At 39.2% G+C, this 21654-nt stretch overlaps 1 protein-coding gene, 1 long non-coding RNA gene and 1 other non-coding gene across 29 annotated transcripts in view; 2 read left to right on the forward strand and 1 right to left on the reverse strand.

Moving 5' to 3' along the window:
- Positions 1 to 19671, reverse strand: part of LOC128913491 (uncharacterized) — an 81823-nt gene extending 62152 nt beyond the window's left edge. For 7 of the 27 annotated variants that reach the window (XR_008467965.1, XM_054211159.1, XM_054211160.1 and 4 more), the window contains exons 1-4: positions 7517 to 8499; positions 5439 to 5546; positions 2145 to 2209; positions 947 to 1045 (exon numbers count right to left, since the gene is read on the reverse strand). Coding sequence is in view for 6 of the 27 variants with exons in the window: in XM_054211159.1 (XP_054067134.1) it covers positions 947 to 1045; positions 2145 to 2209; positions 5439 to 5546; positions 7517 to 7668 (424 nt within the window). In the remaining 21 variants the exon portion in view is untranslated. Of the gene's footprint in view, positions 1 to 531; positions 1165 to 1432; positions 1571 to 1723; positions 1823 to 2144; positions 2210 to 5429; positions 5547 to 5734; positions 5813 to 6346; positions 6597 to 7516; positions 8500 to 12112; positions 12176 to 13773; positions 13970 to 16442 lie in introns of those variants that run through there. The other 20 variants (XR_008467976.1, XR_008467967.1, XR_008467969.1 and 17 more) reach the window with 18 other exon arrangements.
- On the forward strand, positions 677 to 748 carry TRNAT-CGU (transfer RNA threonine (anticodon CGU)). Its single transcript has one exon. It is a non-coding gene; the product is annotated as a tRNA-Thr (tRNA).
- On the forward strand, positions 5135 to 5931 carry LOC128913493 (uncharacterized). Its single transcript, XR_008467986.1, has 3 exons — positions 5135 to 5189; positions 5284 to 5635; positions 5806 to 5931. It is a non-coding gene; the product is annotated as an uncharacterized LOC128913493 (long non-coding RNA).
- Positions 19672 to 21654: the final 1983 nt, after the last annotated feature.

Consider the following 21654-nt stretch of genomic DNA (forward strand, 5'->3'; position numbering starts at 1 on the left):
TAGAAAAACATGTACTTTAGTATCTTTTCTGCATTTCACAATACTAAGCTTTTTATAGGGAACGGGTACCAGGCACATAGTGCGTTTAATTTTGTATTTACCATTTAATTATCCGAACGTTTGGCATTTCTGCTTCTTTTCCCGAAAGAGGAAAATTTTACTCCCGCTTCCCCTTCCCCCCCGCCCCACGCTGTTCTCTCTGGTCTGAGGAAGACTACATTGTTTCCAACACATTTACTAATCTAAACGTACGAGTGCCATCTTTTGGTACAGAAATCGGCGGCTGCAGCACAGCTGCGTGCCCCAGAGTCAGTGGCGGCATCACAGAACCGCTCCCTCCCTCAGACGGCAGCCCCTCTCTGCCGCCCCGCCCCGCCCCGCTCTCCCTCAGAGGCGGGAGCGCCGCGGGGCCACGTCCCTCGGCGGGGCCGACGCGGGAAGAGGGACGTCTCCACAGATGGCCGGGGCAGCTCCGAGGGGCTTTCCTCAGCGCCCCCCCCAAGGAATTCCGCCTCCTCAGCGGGCACCTACCCAGGGGGAGCCCGCGGTGGCGCTGAGGCGACCGGCCGCGCCCGCCAGGTGCAGGCGCACGCGGCGAGGGCAGAGCCGTCGGCGCGGCCGGCACAGCCAGAGTGGCGCCAGCGATAGAAAGGCGTCGGGAGGGGCACTTAACGCAGGCGCGGTGGCCAAGTGGTAAGGCGTCGGTCTCGTAAACCGAAGATCACGGGTTCGAACCCCGTCCGTGCCTAGAGGGTCTGCGCCGTCGGTAACTTCCCCGACCCTTTTTAGGGCCAGGCGGGAGCCCGGCACGGCTCGGGCTCCCGGCAAGGCAAGCAGCGGGGTGTGACTGCAGCGCACCGAGCGCAAGTGACGCCCTGCGGGGTGTCGCTGCCGCTGCTCTGGCGTCCCCTGGCTTCAGCAAAGCCACCGGGTGAGTGTACCCCACCTTTGTGCCAGTCACTGCTGTCAAACTGCTCCCCTCGTGCTTGCAACAACAGGCACATTTTTCTTGTAACTCCCCAATTCAAGAGGCCCCTGAGCTCACCTGGAGAAGCAACAGTAGAAGATGATTTCAAGGAAAAGATGTCTACCAACGCCCAGGGGTATGTCCTACAGAGCAGCCTGGAAGCACGTGCTGGCAGCCGCCATGACAGGGATCCGTTCCTGTGAGGAAGAAGCTCTCGTTTGACAAGATCTTATCCACAGGCTGCAGCTCCCAACATCATTACTGGTTCTTTTCATTGGGTTTTCCCCCCCACCCTGTAATTCATTTCATTATTTATTAATTTAGTTATGTCTTCTGGTTAGTAAAACATGAAGTTTCTTCATCTGTATCCCTAACCATTTAGAAGGATTATTTGCAATCTCGTTAGTGTTCACTTTACATTTTCTACTTTTTTAAATAGAAAAACTCCCCGTCGCAGTGGAAGGGCTGAGGAAAGGTGGGGCCGGTTGCGCTGCGGGGCGCTAGGCGACGCTCCCCCGTCTCCAAGCAGGACCAAACACCGGGGGCTTCAGCTGCAGCTGGTCCAGCAGGTCATGAACAGCCGGGACGTGCATCTCGGGGACACTGACAGGACCAACCACCAAATCAGCACACACAGTTAGGGGCTGGCAGCACTTAAAACCATCCTAACGATGTAAATAGGGTCCAGCACTACAAACTGGAGGAACTCTATTGATTCACGTTTGGTATCTGCTCACCATCTGAAGCTTCACTGACCTTGGATTAGCCCATGCAGCCAGTTTTGTTTTCTTCCTGACAAATCTTCCTCTCATAATCTGCACTGCTGTTTTTTAGAATCAAAATCGTACAATTGTTCTATGAACAAAAATAACTGTCATTAATGATTTACAATAGATTTTGTAAAATCTTTTACAATAAGATACATAAATTCTGTTGGTAGGTCAAAATCATCATTGAAGTTGTATTTTGATTCAAAGAAGGGCTGTAACCACTTATTCTATATGAGGCTTTTTCCACAGATTTACTGTTATGAAGACTATCTGGCTGTATTAATTACATGCAATTAAAATTTTACACTTGGTTTACTGTCAATATTCACAAGTCTCCAGAACTGCTCTTTAGCAAATTCGGCATAACTTTGACGAAGCATCAGCAGGGAGGAAATCATGGTGCCTACCTTCCAGTTCATTTTTGAACCTGGAATTTCTAGCATGAAATCCGTGACAGCACTGCCCAGCCTCCCTAGAGAGAAGAAAAATGTAAATTATTGATTTTGAGCAGTGCACAGAGCACATGCAGAACTACAACCCAAAATGTTTCAAATAGGTTTCTGTTTTCTTAGATATTTTTACTCCTGGATACAAAGGACAGTAAGGAACAGCCACGTCCCTGAAGCTGCTTTCATAAGAGGGTTTTCAAAGCTAAACAAAAATCAAACTCAAGGACAAAATACACATCTGATAAATGCTGCTTTCTGTTCCTCCAACCTCAGGAATAAACCTGGAGCCACCCTGCCTGTGATGAGTAATGTTTTCATAAATTCTTGCTTGTTTTTTTTAGAAATATAAGAGTAAGGCAGGTGTGTATGAGAGCTATGGCTGCGTCTCACCCACGAAGCAATGGTTTGAGGCGTGTGAGTCTGTGTTACATAGCACACATGGAAATTAGGTAATATAGAGCCTGTTTTTCCATAGTTTGCTGACAGAACTTACATTTTGCTAAAAAACATTGTTAAATTATTAGCATGATACTAATTTTGCTAAGTAACGTTTTAGGATGTGTCATAATGGTTATTTACTTGAAATTAATTTTGCAATTAGAAAACTATGAAATCACAGCATAAGAGAAGCTAGTGCAGACCAGAAATTGGTAACTGCAGTAGCAGTTAAGACGTAGAAATAATTAACATGCCACACAGGTTTACTGCCATGACATAGATTCATTTACATGACATCAAACCTTTTTGAAAGTGTTACTATATTTGCCTTTAGCTTTCTCCTTTCTAGACAGGACAATGCCCAAATTTTAAAATCTCTCCTGTTAGGTCATGTTTTCTACACCTCTAATCATCCGTGCTATAATCCCCCAGGCCCTCTCCAGTTGCTACACACTCTTCTCGAAACGTGGCCCCAAAGTGGACATACTGCTGCCGCTTCCTAGCACCGAGCAGAGCGGAGCATTTCTGCACAGCACGGCTGACAGCAGGGCACTGTGAGCAGGAGAGTGGGAATGTGCATTACGTGCACCCAGCAAAGCCCGAGCTGCCATAGTTCTAGTGCTCAGAGAAGCCACAAAGCTGCCATCACATCACACGATATGAGTCATTACACGTGAGCACAAACTATCCCTGCCGGCACACATGGCCTTGTCCCCAGACTGGACCATATGACATGAAATTTACGCTGGAAACTTCCTCTCTCACCATGTGCTTGGCAGCGCTGCAGCCCCCCTGCCACCCTGGCCTGACGGGTGGCAGCCCTGGAGCTGGAGGGAGGCTGCAGGTCCCGCTGTCACCCAGCACGCCAGGCACGGCAGGGCGGGTGGCACATAGCAAGCAGTTAAAACAGCAGCCGACGGGGCCGAATCCCAGGGCAGAATCTGTAGTATGGGGTCATGTGAAATGAGTCCTCTCCTTAATCCAGCTTCTAGTATCCATCATTGCATCATTTTTCAGAAATTATTTAGAAAACCCTCACACTGTATTGCCGAACACAAAAGGTGAAGCAAATCTAATTGAGTTTCATCATTTTTGTCGTTTTAACAGAGCCTCTGGCTGCCTTTCTGAGTTAATTGAATTTTACATGTGACAACCAGTATGACCAACAGAGGACAGCACATCCATTTCTTTTAATGATCAAAAGATCCTGAACTTGAAGCTGCCATTCACTTTTTCACTCAGGAAATGAGAGTGACAGGTGGAGTAGAGCACTGTGTCACAAATAAGCCAGCCAGCTTAAAAAGGCCTTCTTGCAATTAACTAGAGCTGTTTTGAATTCCAAGAGATTACTTAAAATAAATCCACTTTTAACCAAGCATTACTGCTAATGAAACACTGTGGGTGCCCCCCTCTGAAAGCTGGGTCTGTATTTTGAAGCAATTGTTTATTGAGCACTTGGAGAACTGTTAAAACATACTCGGGAGTCAAAGCACTCTTAGGATTGTCAGGTGAACCCTGCTAATTCCCCTTCAAAACTGCAGGCGGACGAGGTGTCTGTAACTAAGTTTTGATTAAATGTGAGTGTTTATAAAACACTGAAGTAAAGCCAGACTCCAGGGTTTTTATTGCATTTGATTTGGGGACAGAGAAGACTCTGCAAGTCATAATGAAATTCAAAAAACAAACCCAAGGATTTCATGTGGCTGAGGGGAATTTCATTATGGAAATTCAATTAACCTGCAAGAGTTGCACACATTTAAATCTATTATCTTCCCCCAAAAGCTGGCCATTGTGTTTTTTATAGCAGCATTAGCTGTTCCTGGATAAATAACGCTTTATTACAAATGCATTGACATCTTTATATAATTAATAGCATATAAAACCATCTTCATCTGTTACTGCTTTGCAAACATTCATTCCTGCTTCCTATGAAATGTATCAAATAGTGTTTGGGGTTTTTTTTAAAGGGATGACTAAAGAAGGATTAGGTGTTGGACACAAGCACAAAGCAAATATAGAGATTTAGGAGACGTGAGGAATAACAGTGGCTCGTGACAGCGTACCGGTCTGCTGCAAGTCCCAATTTACATTTGTGAGTCAGGGCCTGATCCTGTGAATTGCTGAGCAGAATTAATTAACAGCCTAAGATACCATTAAGTCAACGGGGACTGACCATTAAGTCAGTATTAGGGCCTTTAAATAAAAGCCAACCTACAAATTCCTGTTCACGCGAGTAACGATATTGCACACATCTACAGTAATAACATGAATTATTCACATCAGTGTAGCATGAAAGATGCAACCCACAAAGCATGTTTAAAATAACACATGAACATTAATTAGCATTCCTGTGATACACAGAAGTGTTATAATTTGGCCCGTTTTTTACTCATATGTGTATTCCTTTTATTTGCTGTGTGCATAGGTCTGATACAAGGACATGGGGGAAAGTAAATAAAGGAGATAGACATCTATAAACATTAGTAGAAAATGAGGAAAGGGGGTTACTGATTAGCTTTCTTCCCATATGAACCTCCTAGATCATATCGGAGAAATGTGAGTTAAGTGTTTTACCATTCTTCTTTTTTTAAACATTATCTGATCAGAGAAGCATGAAAAGCACTTTATTGCTCACTTGATTTTTTTTTTCCTGTGCTAGGAGCCCTCTGCAGGAAGTGAAGCTGAATTTCACAAATCTTCCCTTTCTGACGTCTCCCGAATTTCTAGGAATGCCCCTTCCCTGTTACTATATTTGGAGGTAGTTTCTAGGAAAAAAAATTAATTTTCGGACGGTTTTGGACTCACCACACCTACTCTCGGAGGACTGAGAGCCCCAGGTCTCCTGGCACGGCCCCCGCGGAGTTGAGGAGCTCACGGCTCGGGCTCAGCAACTCCCGGTGCAGACTGCACGTCTTTGTAGCACTGTCGGAGGAATGAGCATGGAGAGGGAGTGGGAAGGGGAGAGATGTCTTTGTGGCAACAATGAGTGAATCTTCTCCAGTTATTTCCTGGTGGCTGCTCTTTTTTTTTTTTCCCCCCCTTGCACTTTTCTTCCCACCCCCCCCCCTTTTTTTTTTTAAAGGAAGAGGATCTTAAGAAAAAAAAAACACCTTCTGGATTTATTTTTTTTTTCTCTCCGCTTCCCCCTCTCCCCCTCCCCTTGATGTGGCCTCTTGTTTAGCTTGTGGCGTGACCGTGATGAAGAAATGTTTCTGGGCGCCTGGCAGGGTGATCTTTTTATGTAATGAGTCAGGATTTTGCCAACGGAAGGAGCCGGCTCGCAGCGAGGACCGAAGGGCTGTCTCCTTTTCAAAGAAGGGGAACCTGCCAAGGCTGAGCGACACCCTCTCCTCGGGATCCCCGCTCGCTTCGGCCGTTCATGAATTCACGGTTTGCGGGGGCCACCGCCCGGGAAGGGGGTGGGGGGTGGGGGGGACACACACGCTGACAAGTGGTAAGTTGCGCTCTTCCTTCCGCGACCTCCGCGCACGTCCCCCGCCGCCTCCGAGGCCCCCAGGTGGGGCCGCCGCTCCCGCGGGAAGCCGGGGCCGCGCCCTGCCGCGGAGATGAGGCGGCTCCGCGCCTGGCGGACACCTTGGAGGGGAGGGGGAGATGCTCGGCCCCCGCCCGCGGAGCGGAGCGCCTCTAAGGCGCTCCGCTCCGCGGGCGGGGGCCGAGCATCTCCCCCCCCCCCCCGCTGCTGCTGGCGCCCCCCTACCCACCTGCCGCAGGCCGCGGAGGGGGCGCCGGCGGGCGGGAGGCCGGGGCCCGCCTGGCTCCGCCGCCGTACCGGGAGGCCGGGCGGGTCGGTCGCCGTGCCCGGCGGCACCCTCGGGAGCTACAGGTGTCCGTCGGTACCGGGGGTGACCGTCCCGGGGCCTGAAGGCGGCTTCGGGGGGTGGTGGGGGTGGGGGTGTCGGTTTTCGCCCAGCGCCGATAACTGATAGGTGTCGATAGGTATCGTTTGATGAGCTTGCGCGAAAGAATAGTAAGAAAAAAAAAAAAACCAACCACCCTTCTAAATCATCACAACCATAAATAAGTCAGCGAATTCCTCTTCCTACAGGCCGTACGTTTTATTTTAAGATTTCTACTTAGCCAGAATTTCCATCAACTTCTCTGGGTTTCTCTTTCAAGATGTATTTTGCTGATTCGAAAGCAGAATAAATGTAACAGTGGCTTTTCAAGAACAGTAATTAGTTTATTGTAAAGTAACTGACAGCATTTACCTACTTCAGTCATCCAAGTGTAAACCATATTGCTTTTAAACTTGGATTGTATTTAGAAGTTCTGTTGGAATTATAAACTGAGGATTTAGAACATATGTTCCTTTTGTCTACAAATCTCTACTTTTCCTCTCATCTTTGAAAGAAGTTCTTAAGAAACATCGTGCTGAGGGTAGTAAGATTTAGACACACAGCTGCATACTTGAAACTACCACTATCAGTGGGAAAAGATCTAACTGTTTCAAGTAAAGTGAAAATATTTTCTAGTGTATTGTACAAATAACAAATTTAGAGTAATGACAGACATCTCTCTATAATGTGTCAACTTTAGTTTGAAATATAGTGGAACAGATAAGCAAGTAAGTCGTTGCTCACTTTGAGAAGAACTCTTAATAGATATTTGAGCGCTGTAACTTATTCTGGGGGAGTTCCGTGTCACTTTATACACACTTATAGAAGGTGCTGCTTAGCTACTTAATAAATAAATCATTAAGTGTGAATAAAACCAAATAGTATCTGTTGGCAATTCCTGCTGTCCAGAAAGTGAAGGAGTGTGTATTGTGACTTAGCTTAAATACTCTCTTTTATTAGTCTGAAAATTACCCACTTTATAAGCAATGATTCTCTCAGTTGATTGGGCATATATTACAAAGATACTTTACTTACAAATTGAATCTCAGAAGGTTGTGGTTCCAGAGTCGGGGTTTTGGGGGCGAGATGAGCTTATGTTTTATCCAACTGGCCCACAAAGTCCCGCTTTTGGTGGTCACTTTGTTCTGCAAAAGAAACCAGTTCGTTATGGCTCTGACAGTGGACATTAAACTTAGTAGTAAACTACTGTTGCAGTTAGTAAAAGGCTACTATACACTTTAAATAAATAACATTCTAACTTTCACGTTGTCTTTAGTGATAAAAAGTGGATAGAAAATACTATCATTCTTAAACGTAAAAAAAAATGTTTTCTAACTGTTGGTGGTGTTTTTCTCTTAAAAAGCCAGTGAAAGCCAAAGAAAAAGCTACATTTCAAAAAGTGGTCATTCAATATAGGTGAATTGGGAGAAAACAAAATAAGTCCCTAGAAAAGAGAGGCAGCTTAAACCTTGAAAAAAATCATATAAACACCAGTAAGGTTTGTATTGTCAATCCCCTCCTCAGTTTTTTTGCTCACAAAGTGTTCAGTTTTTTAATGTATCTCTTCAACTAGCTGGTTTTTTACGTGTACGTGTTTGTGTGTCTGCATGTGTACAGTCTGTATCTATGAATCAATTTAAAGATTACTAATTTTTGTACTGCAAATAGTTGTAGAATATATTTTTATGAGTAAGGCACCGTAAACCTGAGCCTGATAAAGCTGTTCATTTTACTATTTACATTTTGGTATCAATATCCTAAAGAATCTAACCATAATTTTTAAGTAAAAATTATGTAGTTATACTTTCCGCATGGGATTCGAGTAAGTGTTGAAAATGTGTTAGTAGATAAGCTGAACTTTCTTGTGGTTCTGAATATACTGTACATATATTTAAGACTGAATAAAACACGTTACACTCACAGAACTTAATTTATACCATGACTCACGTATGCAGCATACGCACACAATTTACATACAGGAGCATCCTCTCAGTTGGTGTAAATGCGTCTGTCATAGTTTTGACATTTTATGCCAGCTAATCACCTGCTTGAGTTACACATAAACATCTAGACATTCACCTTGTGGTCCCATTATCATTGCAGTCAGATTAATTTTAAGTGCTGACCTATGCAGACTGAATCAATTTGAATATTTCAAAAAGGCCTGGAAATTCAGCTGAAGTAACACAGCGATACACTGTTAAAATGAAGTTGTTGGTATGTGATATAATCGCAGGACTATATGCAGGATCTGTATATTCATGCAAATAGATATGCTGAATTATCCAGACTTTTCTATGGAATGCTGGTATTTTACATTTTATAGCAATATAATCGCTACACATGTGAAATGGGACATCCAAACATCAGTGCAACAAATTCCTTACTTGTTTAAGACTGAAATAAGATGTGGAAGAGCTTAGGTCAGAATTGTGCTGCTAATATGCCTTTTAGCTACTATTTTGCATGAAATAATGCTTTTCAAAAGCAGCGTTTATAAAAAGGTTAAATATTCATAAACCAATTAAGTTAGAAATTTAACTGTGGACATTTTTTATTTTTGAATTAGAGTACTTCGTTTGTGAATACACTGTAGACCTGTCCAATATTATAAGTTGTCAGATTTGGATTGGTTTAATGGTCTCTTCACTAGTATTCTGAGAACAGAAGAGCAGAGAATCAGAGATTAGGGAGTGAATCAATGTGAGGATCTTGCTTTAAGGGAAAAGAGAAACAAACTTACATACCCAAACAGCAGCAAAGATCAACTCTGCTTGGCTGAAATACAGCAGTTGCTTCTCACCAACTATTACTTTAAAGCTCTTAAATCAAAATGTAATTTTGTATAGCTGCTTTCAGTAAGATCTGCACTGTGTTGACCAGCTATTTTTAGATATTTTTTTCAAATAGGTTCTATTTGATTCTCTATTGAAGATGCATAAAATTCACGTGCATTCCTTCTAGCACCAATAATGTAGCTATAGAATTAATAAACTATTTAAATGATTAATGAGCAGTGTTAAAGACCAGAGTTACGCTTCTGTAGGCTTTCCTCGTACAAAATTTTTATTCAGGTTTTTTTCCCATTAGTGAGCTTACAGAAAGAGCTCCTGTTTCTCTCTAGTGTGCAGTAAAACAGACAATTTTCTACTATTATGGATATTATGCATATGTATTAAACTGTAAATGTATGCTCATTTTATATGCGTTACCCAAATTAATGATGATTAGACAGTGATAGATTCCCTAACATCTATGTTATAAAAATTTGATCTCTTTCCCTCACACTGGTTTTCCCCCAAGGTTTCTGTGCAGCATGGGGTGGTGGCCTCAGAGTTGAGACTCCTGAAGAGCATTGCGTATCCAGAGCATTAATAATGAAATACCTGGGATCAGTCCATTTTGCTATTTGAAATGAAAAAAGAAATTTACAGAAGATAAAAAGTAGACAGTATGTTTGGAATCAAAATTAATTTTCCTTGAGATAAAAACTGTCATGAATTATTGAAAAAATAATATTTAGAAAGATCAACTCCAATTATTTATTACATTTATAATTTATAAAATTGAAAACCCTACTAGCTATGTTTCTATTTAAAATAAATTTAAAACTACATTTTTAGAATTACTTTTCTGCATTTTTAAGCAAACCTTTAAAAAAACAGCTTAAAAACACTGAATCAGCAGGGGATTAATAAGTGGCCTAATCTGTTTACTTTTGAAATTTTATTGAAAGCAGTGAAAAGATCAGGATCTCCACCAGAATCCCGTGGCATGGTTTGGGGATCGGGCCGCGGCCTGCATTTTCTGAAGCAGGGCCTCAACCTTTGACATCTCCTGACCTCGTGTTGCAACAGAAAAGTTTTGTGACTCCCCTCTGATCTAGCCATAGAAAAAAAGAGAGGGAGGGAGTGACCCCGAGTTTGGAAACTCATGACCTGGAACAACTGAAAATTCTGCCTTAGTAAAGGGTACAAAATCAGTCATCCTTTCCTATGAAGCTATCCAGAGTTTTTCCAGAGCAAGAACACAGACAGCCAAGGTATGATTTTTATATTGTGCCTTGTTCTTCGCTCTCTGTTCTAAAGTTATACATCAGTACTGCTTGCCAGCATGAAACCTGGACCCTGTGCCACAAAGGAAATCTATGCAAACGTACACCAGTATGATACGAACATATTTTTCAAAGGTATCGCTCAAAAATCCTTTTTTTACTTGACTTAAAAATCATATTTAGCAGATTATAAAGCAAAAATAATTGTAAGGTTTTTTGATGGCCTTAAAATGTTAGTGGAAAAACACTGCTATCACCTGGAAGCTGCACCTGTAGCGGAAGAAGCAGTAGAAAAGTGGTTGTATTACATGGCCTGCCAAATCCACTTCAGACCATGCAGCTTTCAGTGAAATTAATGAATTTAAGGCATCATTTGCCCTGTTCACAGTGCACATCAGTTAATAATTATGCTAACCTCTTGTTGCAATGTCAAACACTTTTCTCAGTCAAACAATGCAAATGTGTAGGGAATTTGGTAAAGGTACAAACATGGAAAAAAGAAACAAAGAATCAAGTTTTTTTGCCTGTTGTCAAAATGCCCAAATAATTTGTTTACAAGGTTTCAGTGCAAGGGCAACGTTTACATAGGTGACGTGTGAATGGATAGGCGTTATTCAGCTTGTGGATTTTTTTCCAGGACATTTCTACAACATGTACAGAATAAATAAAAATAATAGGAATAGAAATAAAACCACATCTATTACTGAGGTAACTTGCTTTGTGAGCTAGCAAAATATGAATACATGTTAATGGTTAGTTTCAGAAGGTCACCACTGATTTCTGACTCTCTGTTGGATATAAGGCTCTTGCAATTATCAACATTTTATTTTTCACATTGGAATTACAATTCTCTACAGACAGGCTCCAGAGTTTTAAAATACATTTTTTTCTTTTCTTGTTCGGAGCATACCTACTCCTACCTCAGCTCAAAAGAAGTCTTAAAAATGATGCGTCAGTCCTATCTCATTTCGTAATATACTGAATGGTTACATCATTGATACACATTAATAACTTAAAACAATTTTAATCTTTTCAGTTAATACAGCTGTAATATTTTAATTTAGCTGTTAATGGGGGAGGCTACAATTCACCAGTGTAGTAATGTAATATTGATGCATTTTTTGCATTTTAAATATCTCAGCTGCAGTCAGATAGTCCAAATCCTTTTACTGGAATCATGGCCTTTCTATTTGAACCCATATAAAATAGTATATAGACATAAATTTTTAAAAGTAATAGCTTCTCTTCTGTTTTGTAGCCCAAGATAAGAATTAAAACAAAACAAAAAAGATAAATCACATTCTGTCATCTACAACAAGGCATGTATAAATGGTTTTAGGAAAGGGTAAGAAAAATCATTTCAGGATGTTTCAGGATTGGCCCACAAGGGTCAGTAAAAATAACTGAATGCAGTAATTTTACCGAAGGGGTATTTCTATTTGTTACATATTGCCATTGTTAAAAATGTCTATTAAAGTCAGCATAATCTAGATTTTTGCTTTGATGCTGCCGCTGTTTGTATAAAAGCTTTCTTTTGTAATAAAAGGCCTATTTCAAATCACACGAACAGCACACACCTCTGTCAGTAGGTTCCTGGATGCTGGTGTAAGTCAGCAGTGTCTCCACTGAAATCACTGCACCTACATCAACAAAAACACCAGTCAGATCACAGTAAAATTTCTGGAACCTGAGGAAAGAACTGGGTTCATTTTTTATATTATCACATGAACAAACAAAGAGCAAATGTATTACGCAGAACACCATATTAAATAATACATGAGGAATTGAGCATTGCTTTTTTCAATTATATTTTATACATTATACTACAAGAATCCATTGAAGAATATGCCTCTTAGGTGCTATTTAGTGTGGATTATTTTAAAAGAGTAAGTTTTCATTAGGCATGTCAATTGAATAGGCGTAACTAAAAGTTCAAATGTGCTACCTGTTTTACTAAGGAGATTCCTTAATCTGGAGTATTCAGTCTTTACTAAATTGGGATACTTCTTTGCATTTTTACTCTGAGTGGCCTTTCTGTATGTATGGAAAACTGCCCACATGGTTGGTTGGAAAATACTTTGAAATTCTTTAAAATGAAAGATGTTATATGATTTTATTATGTATCATTTTCTTCTATAAACTAACGTTCATGCTGTCACTGAAGTAAATCCTTAAAAATGAGAGATGCAAGTCAACTGTTAATGATGATTATTCTGTTTTATTTTGTGCTTTTTGGGAGCTGAAAGAACAAAAATTGTCCTGGATTGTCTGTGCTTTACGCATAATGTTTTTAGCTTCCCAATACTAATAGTATGTCTAAGATAGCTGCTTCGGAATTCACTTTGGTGAATGGACAGAACCATTTTATACATCCAAAGTAAATGAGTTTGAGGCTATTTGAAAAACTACAATTTTCCTATGCAGTGTACTAACAGGAAATTATGAAATCCCGAAGTATTGTTCGAAAATTGTTCTAACTTAAAAAATTTTTCTTTATAGTTTCATTCTTGATGTTCCGCAGCATTCACCACTTCCTGCATGGCTCTTTACCGCAGGGAAAATGAGGGACTTTTGGGGGCAGATGTGTTTCCATTACACTATCATAATGCCCCTAAAAATCCTTATTGCTCTTGCAGTATTCTTCTGTGTTGCTGGGCCTGGTGTGAACTACTCGAAGACCTAGCTTATAAGTACAGCTTTTCTATAAAAACACTTTAAAAAAACCTCTGAGTTTTATTTTGTTTATCTTACATTATTTTTAGTTGTGTTTACTGTTGCTTAAAATATAAATGGCAAGATATGCAACCACCTGTTGGTAAACAAATGTCATAAGTCATAAATCCAAGGGACATGCCGATAACTGCATGGTATTATGAAGACGAATATATTTTGGTTTAAGAGTAAGAGCTTCACTCTTTTGGTATGATTAACTTGTTTATAACATAAGAATTTAGTGTGTATGTCTCTGAAAACATGACACAGATTTTGCAAGCTAATTTGAATGACTGTAATAGCGAACCCCACTTAGAATATTAACCACTTTTAAGAACATACATCAGGCCATTTATCAAATTGATAGATCTGCCCAGTACTTTAACTCAAATTAAATGCACAAAAATATTCAAATCAAATTTTCATGCAGTCCCCAAATAAATTTATGATTAAACCTAGAAAAGGCATTGTGGGTTCTCAGCTATTCTCTGATTACTCAACTCGAAAGGTCTTTGTATGGGCATACCTCTTGCTGGGGCTTTTGAGGAAGGCGGGATGGCACAGTCCACTGGGAACGCAGCTGTGCTGTATGACTCCTCTCTCTACCCCTCCGGGTGAGTGGGAGAGATCTCTGGCATTGGAGTGCCCAACTTAGTCTCTCAGGCACAGTTTATTCCTGCTAGGTGGCAGGTTCCCCTGAAGTCTGCAGTTTTCCACAGTTCCTGAAGGAAAAGGCAGGAACATATAAATATAAACATGGTTTGTTTTTGTCTGGGTATTGCAATGCAATATATCATCAGTTTGACGTGTGCAGTGTTAGTAACATTTATTTCAGTAGCTGTGTGTAGGACAGTACTATGACTGGTTTGTGTTAAATGTACTCTTGACTTCACTGACTAGCTTAAAAGAAATAATAGATATATGGCGTCACATCATCCCTCCGACAGTGTCTAATATCTTTAAATAGCCTTCAAAATATTTAGTGATATAGGAAAAAAACTAGCTGGGTAGATTCTCCCTCCCCTTACCCCTTTTATACTGAAGTTTAATCCCCAAGGAAATGCTCCTCTTCATTCTGCTAAAGGAGTGTTTCTTATTTTTCAGGCAGGAAAATCTTACAGGTTAAGTCAAGTCATGTCCTATAGGTCACAAAGCAAGCCTGCTGTTACGACTGGAACCCAGAACTTCTGATACCCAGATAGATAAATACCTTACTTTCTAGAAGGACAGAATGGGCCGTGTTGCACCGTATTGTATTTACAGGTTAAAACATGCTGGCATATGCATTTCAACATAAAACATTTCAACGTGCAACAGCATTTCAAATGTATGTATAGACAGAAAGCAGCAGAAAAACTAATCATTATACTACTTCTAAATTTTCATGTCAATACTTCAGTGTTTCTATTTAGAGTACTGATCGCAAGATGATTCCTAGCACCTTCTGACATAAATGGAAGGTGTTGTAACACAGACTGTCTCAAGACTTACACAGCGTTTAAAATTATAAAAGTTACTTACAAGGTATGAGATTAATTGAATTATTAATGTTATTAGTAAAGTTTTTTGCCATCTGTGTGCATGTTTAGGAAAATTTTTTTTTTCCCACATAACACTCCTAGCTAAAGACTCTGCATCTAATTGAAAATGTTTAAAAAAAAAAGTGCAAGACCACACATATTCTATGGAGTTCTGTAATATTAAGGATCAGTGAAAGGAGTACTCCCAGAGCTATAAATTGTATCACCTTTATATGGAAGATACTGCTAATATGAACAGACTGGAATTTTAATTACTTTTTTAAAGTCTTTTAGGGGCTATGCTAGTCACAATACTATGTAAAGAACACTGTGATAGATTTGAGCATTAAAACTGATCTGCTTTTGTATTTGTCCATCTATGTTACAATCTTATCTTACATGTAATCTTTCAAGGATATCAGAATTAATTTTTTTTCCTAACATGAGCAATCTTTCATAAAATTTCTTGCGTGTATAACTTGTAAATCTCAACAGCTGATTCTTACATACATACTTACTTATATACACATACAGGCCGTAGCAAAACTCTGATTCCCTCTGAACATGTGCTTTGTAAATATGTAAAAATATATTTATCATATGATACTGCTATCAAGAAAAATATTTGCTTAGACTTAGCAATCCTGAGATTAAATTCAAGGAAGGGAATCAAAATCAGTAATGCTACATTCCAGTCCCTTTTATATGTAATAGGAATCACCTGACATACAACTGTCATTTTTCACACAATTTTATCACTGAATAATAAGCATTAGAAAATGAGAGCCAAGCACATGTTTTGAGATGTGTACTTAAAACTTAGAATTCAAATACTTGCTTCAAATTGTTTATTTTAAGTATTTAAATTATTTTGGTTTGAAATATGTCACAAAAACCTCTGGATCTGTTACAGCCCCAGAGGAAGGACTGCAAAACTCATCTGTAAAACTGTCCATTGAAGCTAAAAGCACTTTGTCTGTGAACAGGCTGTGAGTAGGTTTTAATATTAAATATTTTGTAAAAGATAATTTTGCTGTCTGGTTGTTTTTTAACTATGAGCAAAGCAAAGACTTCTATTAGGCTCTTCTTAGGGATTTTGATTTCTTGTAATTATAGGACCAAGAGCCATTAACATGAACCAACAAATTCACAGTGTTCTTCTAAAAGTTAGAACAGTAGCAACTAGGTAATATTTTTCAAATAGAATTTCCACCATGGAAAAGATATTAAATGTTTTTTATGTGCCAAGAGTAATGAGTAATACAAGATTACTTTCATTCTTTTACAAAATAGAAGAGCATTTACAGCATTTTAGTTTTTTATTATGTATAAAGTTTTTGTGATTATCAACAGTCTCATCTGCTGCTCATCTGCTACAAAAATAGCAGAAAAGATATACAGTTAAATACACTAAGATAAACTAATCTCATTTACGTATTGAACAAGACCATTATTATCTCAAGTTTCGAGCATTACCTCAACTGTACGTAAACTGACTGTTCAAAATGTTATTCAGAATACAGAACTTGGCTCATCCATTTTCATAATATTTATTTATTTTCTATGTTATTGGACTTCTGATATGTTAGATCCAGTTTCTTATTGAATTAAGATAGTATCAATTCCGCTTCAGTCAGCACTGAGGGGATACCAGTGCAGGTCCCTGCACCATTACCTGTAGGGCACGTGCCGACATAAATACCAGCATCAGCATGTGAATGGGGGAAGCAGTGCTGTACCTGTGTCACAGCGAAGCTGTTCATAAAAGCTCAGATAAGCCATGTAATTTCGCCCTGTGTTAGAGAGAGATGTGAGAAAGCGAAGAGCTATAGCAAACAGAGTAGCAAGTCAACTGCAAGAGATAAATCACTACTGAGATGCGCTAAGTAAGTTTATAGAATAAAGACCAAACTAGTTTTCTGAACAGGGGACCAGATGTGTCCAGAAGTAAGGGTACAGGAAGCAGACCAGTATTCACGATAAGCCTGCAATGTATCTTTTCCTTAAATGGTTAGTTACGGGAGCAGAAATGCATACAAAAATACACTCCGTTAATAAATGGTCAGTACTACATTTCTCAATTATACTAAACTGTTTCAGACTTTGATAATTTTTTGCCATTGATGGCTGATTAAATATGTGTAAATGGTTTTGTTTTCCTTTTCCTTAAATTTTAAATGTGTATAAACCTTTTTATTCCCAAATTTAAACCACCAGTGCCAAGATTCTGACTGAAGTGGGTCTTTATGGTTGAATTATAAACAAGTCCAAATGTAAGTTATGAAGTACAGTGCTGACATAATCTTAATTATAGCTGGAAGAAGATTTGCCAGTGTGTATACAATGTAGAAATACAAGGAATCACTGTAAGTTAATAAAGATCATTAAAAGAAATCACATTTCATAATCATGCATTCATCAAGATAATATGACCTATTTTACATTTAAGCAATTAAAATAGAAGCTGAAATATTTGGAGATGATTAACTCATCCAGTAGTTAGACTTGACAGGTGATATTACCCGATAAATAATTTACTGAGTGACTGGAATTCTTAACCAAAATGATTTTTTGTTGACTTCTGGGTTGGTTGGTGTATTTTTAAGACAAAGCCACTTAATTTTCTTTACCTTTCCAATGACAGATTATATTTTATATATTAATTCTAAAGGAAATCTACAGCCTTGCTGTGACTGCTGTCTGAGGCTTTCAGAGATCTCACTGGTGAGAACAGCATAAATATCTAACTAGACTGCAGCAGGGTAATTTCGTATCAGAGGAAGCACTAAGATACTCATACATAAAGCCAAGGAATCTGTGCCAGTCATTTGTGGAGTTCTGAACTAATCCATAACAAAATAACTCCCCATGACTGGAGTTGGCAGTAAGGAGAACCAAGTGTGTCCAGAAGATCTTCAGATTGCAGTCTGAATTAAACATAAACTCTGATATAATCTGGACTCATATTCAAATAGTGTAGATTCAATATCTTGTTAATTCATATAAAATCATTTTATCTTATAAATTTATTCTGATTTGTACCAGAACTCCGCAATAGTATTCTTTTAAAACTCTGGATATATCTAAAACCAGAAAGGAAAATAAACCCCTTCTTAGAACATATCTGAATTGAAAATTGTATAGTTTTGGTTCTAGTCTGAGCATTAGGAGATGAATGTTGCAAATTCAAGAGGTTCCAGATTCAAGGTCTGGGCCCTGCTTTGCCCTCCAGCCAGTCACAGGAAGGCACAAAATGCCTTCAGTAGAACCTAAGCAAGGTAAGGTCCTGCATCCACTTCACCTATCAGAGGGGGCAGTACAGCTGCCAGCTAACTTCAGAATGCATTTTAATCTGGAATAGCGGGCCAGGGCAAGTCAGCTCTGGCCTTAAACAAGTATCTTTCTGTACCAGCTCTATTCCTATCTCCTCCTTTACAGATTACCCGGTTAATAAACAGAAAGTTCCAAGAAGTCAAAAAAAACCCCCAAACCACAGGTAACTCCTTCTCAAGACACTCCTGCCAGAAAGTAAAGACAGAGCCCCAGCTGCAATTTCCTGATAATGTACCTCTTGCTAACATGCCAGTATGGTGTATGTGAGTAGAAAAATTACACCAACTAGTCAATTCAAGCCTCTTGATTTTCTCATAAAGCAGGACGCTCCTTGCAACAGAGACATGCACCTAGCGCGAGGGGTTGTATGATAAAAGCATGCCTTTGCAGGGGTTTGTACAACACGCTGGTGTCCGTGCTAGAAGGAGACGGCAGCGCTGAGCTGGAGCTGGGGGGGAAGTGCCTTCTGGCAGGACCCAGGGAGAGGACACCAGTCCCCTGGCTGCGGGGCCATGCTGTGGCTCTGTCCTTTGTGCTGCACCCACTGGGTGGGATCACACTTGCCTTTCATTATTGCTATTTTATGTGTCTGGTTTTGTTGAATTTTTTTTGACGTCACCCACAGGATAGCAAGAAATGGTGAACTGCTGCATTATGAGTTTCAGCTCACCAAACTCCCTAAGAAAATTTCCCTTATTGTTGTTAATAATGGGATTGAAAAACCAGCCTACAACTCTGATCCTGCATAACAGATAAACTGATTAGCTACACAGTTTTAACTGATTTCACTAAGAATTAATATGAGCAAAGCAGTATACTTAAATATCAAATTCTGCAGAGTGTATGACAATACCTGTAATAGCAAGTTTATCTTATTGCATATAAAAGTTAACATTCCTGATGAAGCACAATATTGGATGGTATTAACAATATATATATTATATATTCCAAGGACATATTCTTACCTTTTATTTTTATCACAGAGAACAGAAAAATGTATTTTCCCATTCTATCTACAGAACACTTAAAAACACTTCATTATTTTACACTAACACACCAGAACACAGCAGTAACACAGTGTTTTAAACATATTTGGGAGACAGGGACTTTGTTCCTGTTCTGTGATTCTACATCTTCCAGTCCTGATCTATATACTTAACACTCTGGTGTTAAAAGATTGGAAAGAACAAATAATAAATAAGGTGCTGTACCTTATTTTGGAACATATTTTGTACTTCAGGCTGCAGATAATTATTACCAATCTTTACCATTAGAAATATACAAAATGTTGTCCTGAGAAGAGGCATGGGAATGAAAAATAAAACAGAGCAAACCAAAGTCTCTTTAGACTGCAGGCCACTTGCCAGCTGCTTCTTACAGGAACTTTCAGTTCTGCTGCTTGCTTGGAGTGTAGCAAAAAGATAAACATTTTCTTGTTGCAAGTTAACAAACACTGCCATGCGTCACAAGTTGATAAGCAGTATCAGGAATTGTATCAGGAGTTTATTAGTTCATTTGAACATGATAGAAATGTGCTGGAAAGTTCTGAAGTGCAGTTCAAAAATAATTGGTCAATGCCTAAACTGTTCTGCTGAAAAAAGGTTTTCTATTCTTAGTAACTGGAGCTTTCACTGTTATAGACAACTTTTCTTTCTGTTGGTGGTAAATTTCTCAATTTATCTGCCTCCTTTGTACACCTTACACCACCGCGTTTTGGTTATGTATTATCAGGTGGAAGAAATATAGGAATCTAAATTCTACACAGATAAACTTAGGCAACTATGCTAAAGTCATGGCACAATAGGCAGAATTTGGCTTAGTGACTTCGTTAGATTTAAAATAAGCATTTTCTGCTCTATATCTTTTCACATTAACTGTGGATGTTGGGATCTTGTTTCCATGTTTTTGCCTTTTGTAATTACTGAAAATTAAATACTGTGTACTTAGTTATGGTACAAGATAGGTGCTATGATGGGTTCTGCTGTACACCTGTATTAAGCACTCCTTGCATTCTTCCCTGATTATTTTTGTGATGTAGGCCTATATGCCTTAGAACAAATTGATAGTGTTTTGGCTCTTGATATTTTCTCCAAATCTGTATTTGAACTAAGATCTGCTAAAGTAAATATTAAAAATCCTGCTGTGTATATCCCTAATGTCACTTTTAGTTACCTTTTTGTAATGGTGTGCAGCATAACGTAAACAAGGAGAAACAAAGAGATAATGCACAGTGATGTAGTATCAGGGTTTACTGGCAAAAATTGGAAGTGGTATATTAATCACAGATGATAAAAATGTAAGGAAAAAGGTCTTCTTCCTAGGCTGCAGGAAGAGACTTTTATCCTACACTCTAATGACTTTTTTTTTCTATCATTTATTTTATTGAACAACTATTTTAGAAGTTTTAATTTTTTTCTTAGAAAAGTACCCATACTATTTTTATATTCCCTTTCCCCACTAAGACAGGCTTTTAAGCACCATTGACATTTGTGGTATGCCAATTTTTATGGCTCTAGAGAAATAACAATAATACATTGTGGAGAAAATAGTGACACGTTTTGCCTGGAAAATGTTGTTACACTCTGTCAAAGAACTATGAAGAACTTATTTTAATATCCTGTCTCACAATATGGGGTAAAAGGGACAAGAAAATTAGGATGGGTAGATGAAATGTATACTTTAGGAAGATGTGATCAATAACCGGAGGGCTAATATTTTCAATTATTTGCAAGACTTCAATGATTCCCAGATGCCTGAAGTAGGGCAAGGATGAGGACTAGGAATTTCTTCTGGATTTGATGGTTGCTTGGCACTGTGGAATGTGGATACCTTTGCCCATTTGTATAAGAATTGTGTCCTTTGCCTTGGTTTCCCACTGGGAGCTCACAACTGAATACACAGACAGTCTTTCAGGACTTCCTTCCTCCTTTATTTAGTGCACACACAGAGGAGATGCATGTGCAGGATGTTTATTGAAAGGAATAAAAAAGTTTTACTCTTCCAGCAACTGAATGCTCATGAGAGAGAGTGTCACACATATATGGCCATTTGGTGAAAGTAAGCACACTCCCGTCTGTCTTGAAGGAGAAAGAACAAAGGCTTTTCTTTTTTCTCTGTATTCTCAGACACTGAATAACATTCTGCCTGCAAGACAGAAATTGTTGGTGTGCAGATATTTGGCTTCCTTGAAAACATAAACAGTTTTCTTGGTAGCATATTTATTCACCATACTAATTAATATTAGTCAACTAGAGGATATTGTTTTTCATATTGAACTACTCTCAGGCTAATAGCACAGAAGTATTGCTATTGGCATGCTAGATATTTTCAATTAATTAAGTTAATAAGTTCAATAATTTAATACATTAATTATTTTCAATTACTTATTTATTAAATTAATGTATTTAATTGCTTATCCTGGTTTCTTTTGATTCTTAAATCTAGACTATTAAAACGTAAGCAACAGACCAGACACCAACATGTAAACGTAAATTCAGGTACGGGATATGGCGTTTATGGAACAGCACATTGAAATTAGGTGTCTCTTGAATCAG

The sequence above is a fragment of the Rissa tridactyla genome, chromosome 8 (genome assembly GCF_028500815.1).
Source record: "Rissa tridactyla isolate bRisTri1 chromosome 8, bRisTri1.patW.cur.20221130, whole genome shotgun sequence".
Lineage (NCBI taxonomy): Eukaryota > Metazoa > Chordata > Aves > Charadriiformes > Laridae > Rissa > Rissa tridactyla.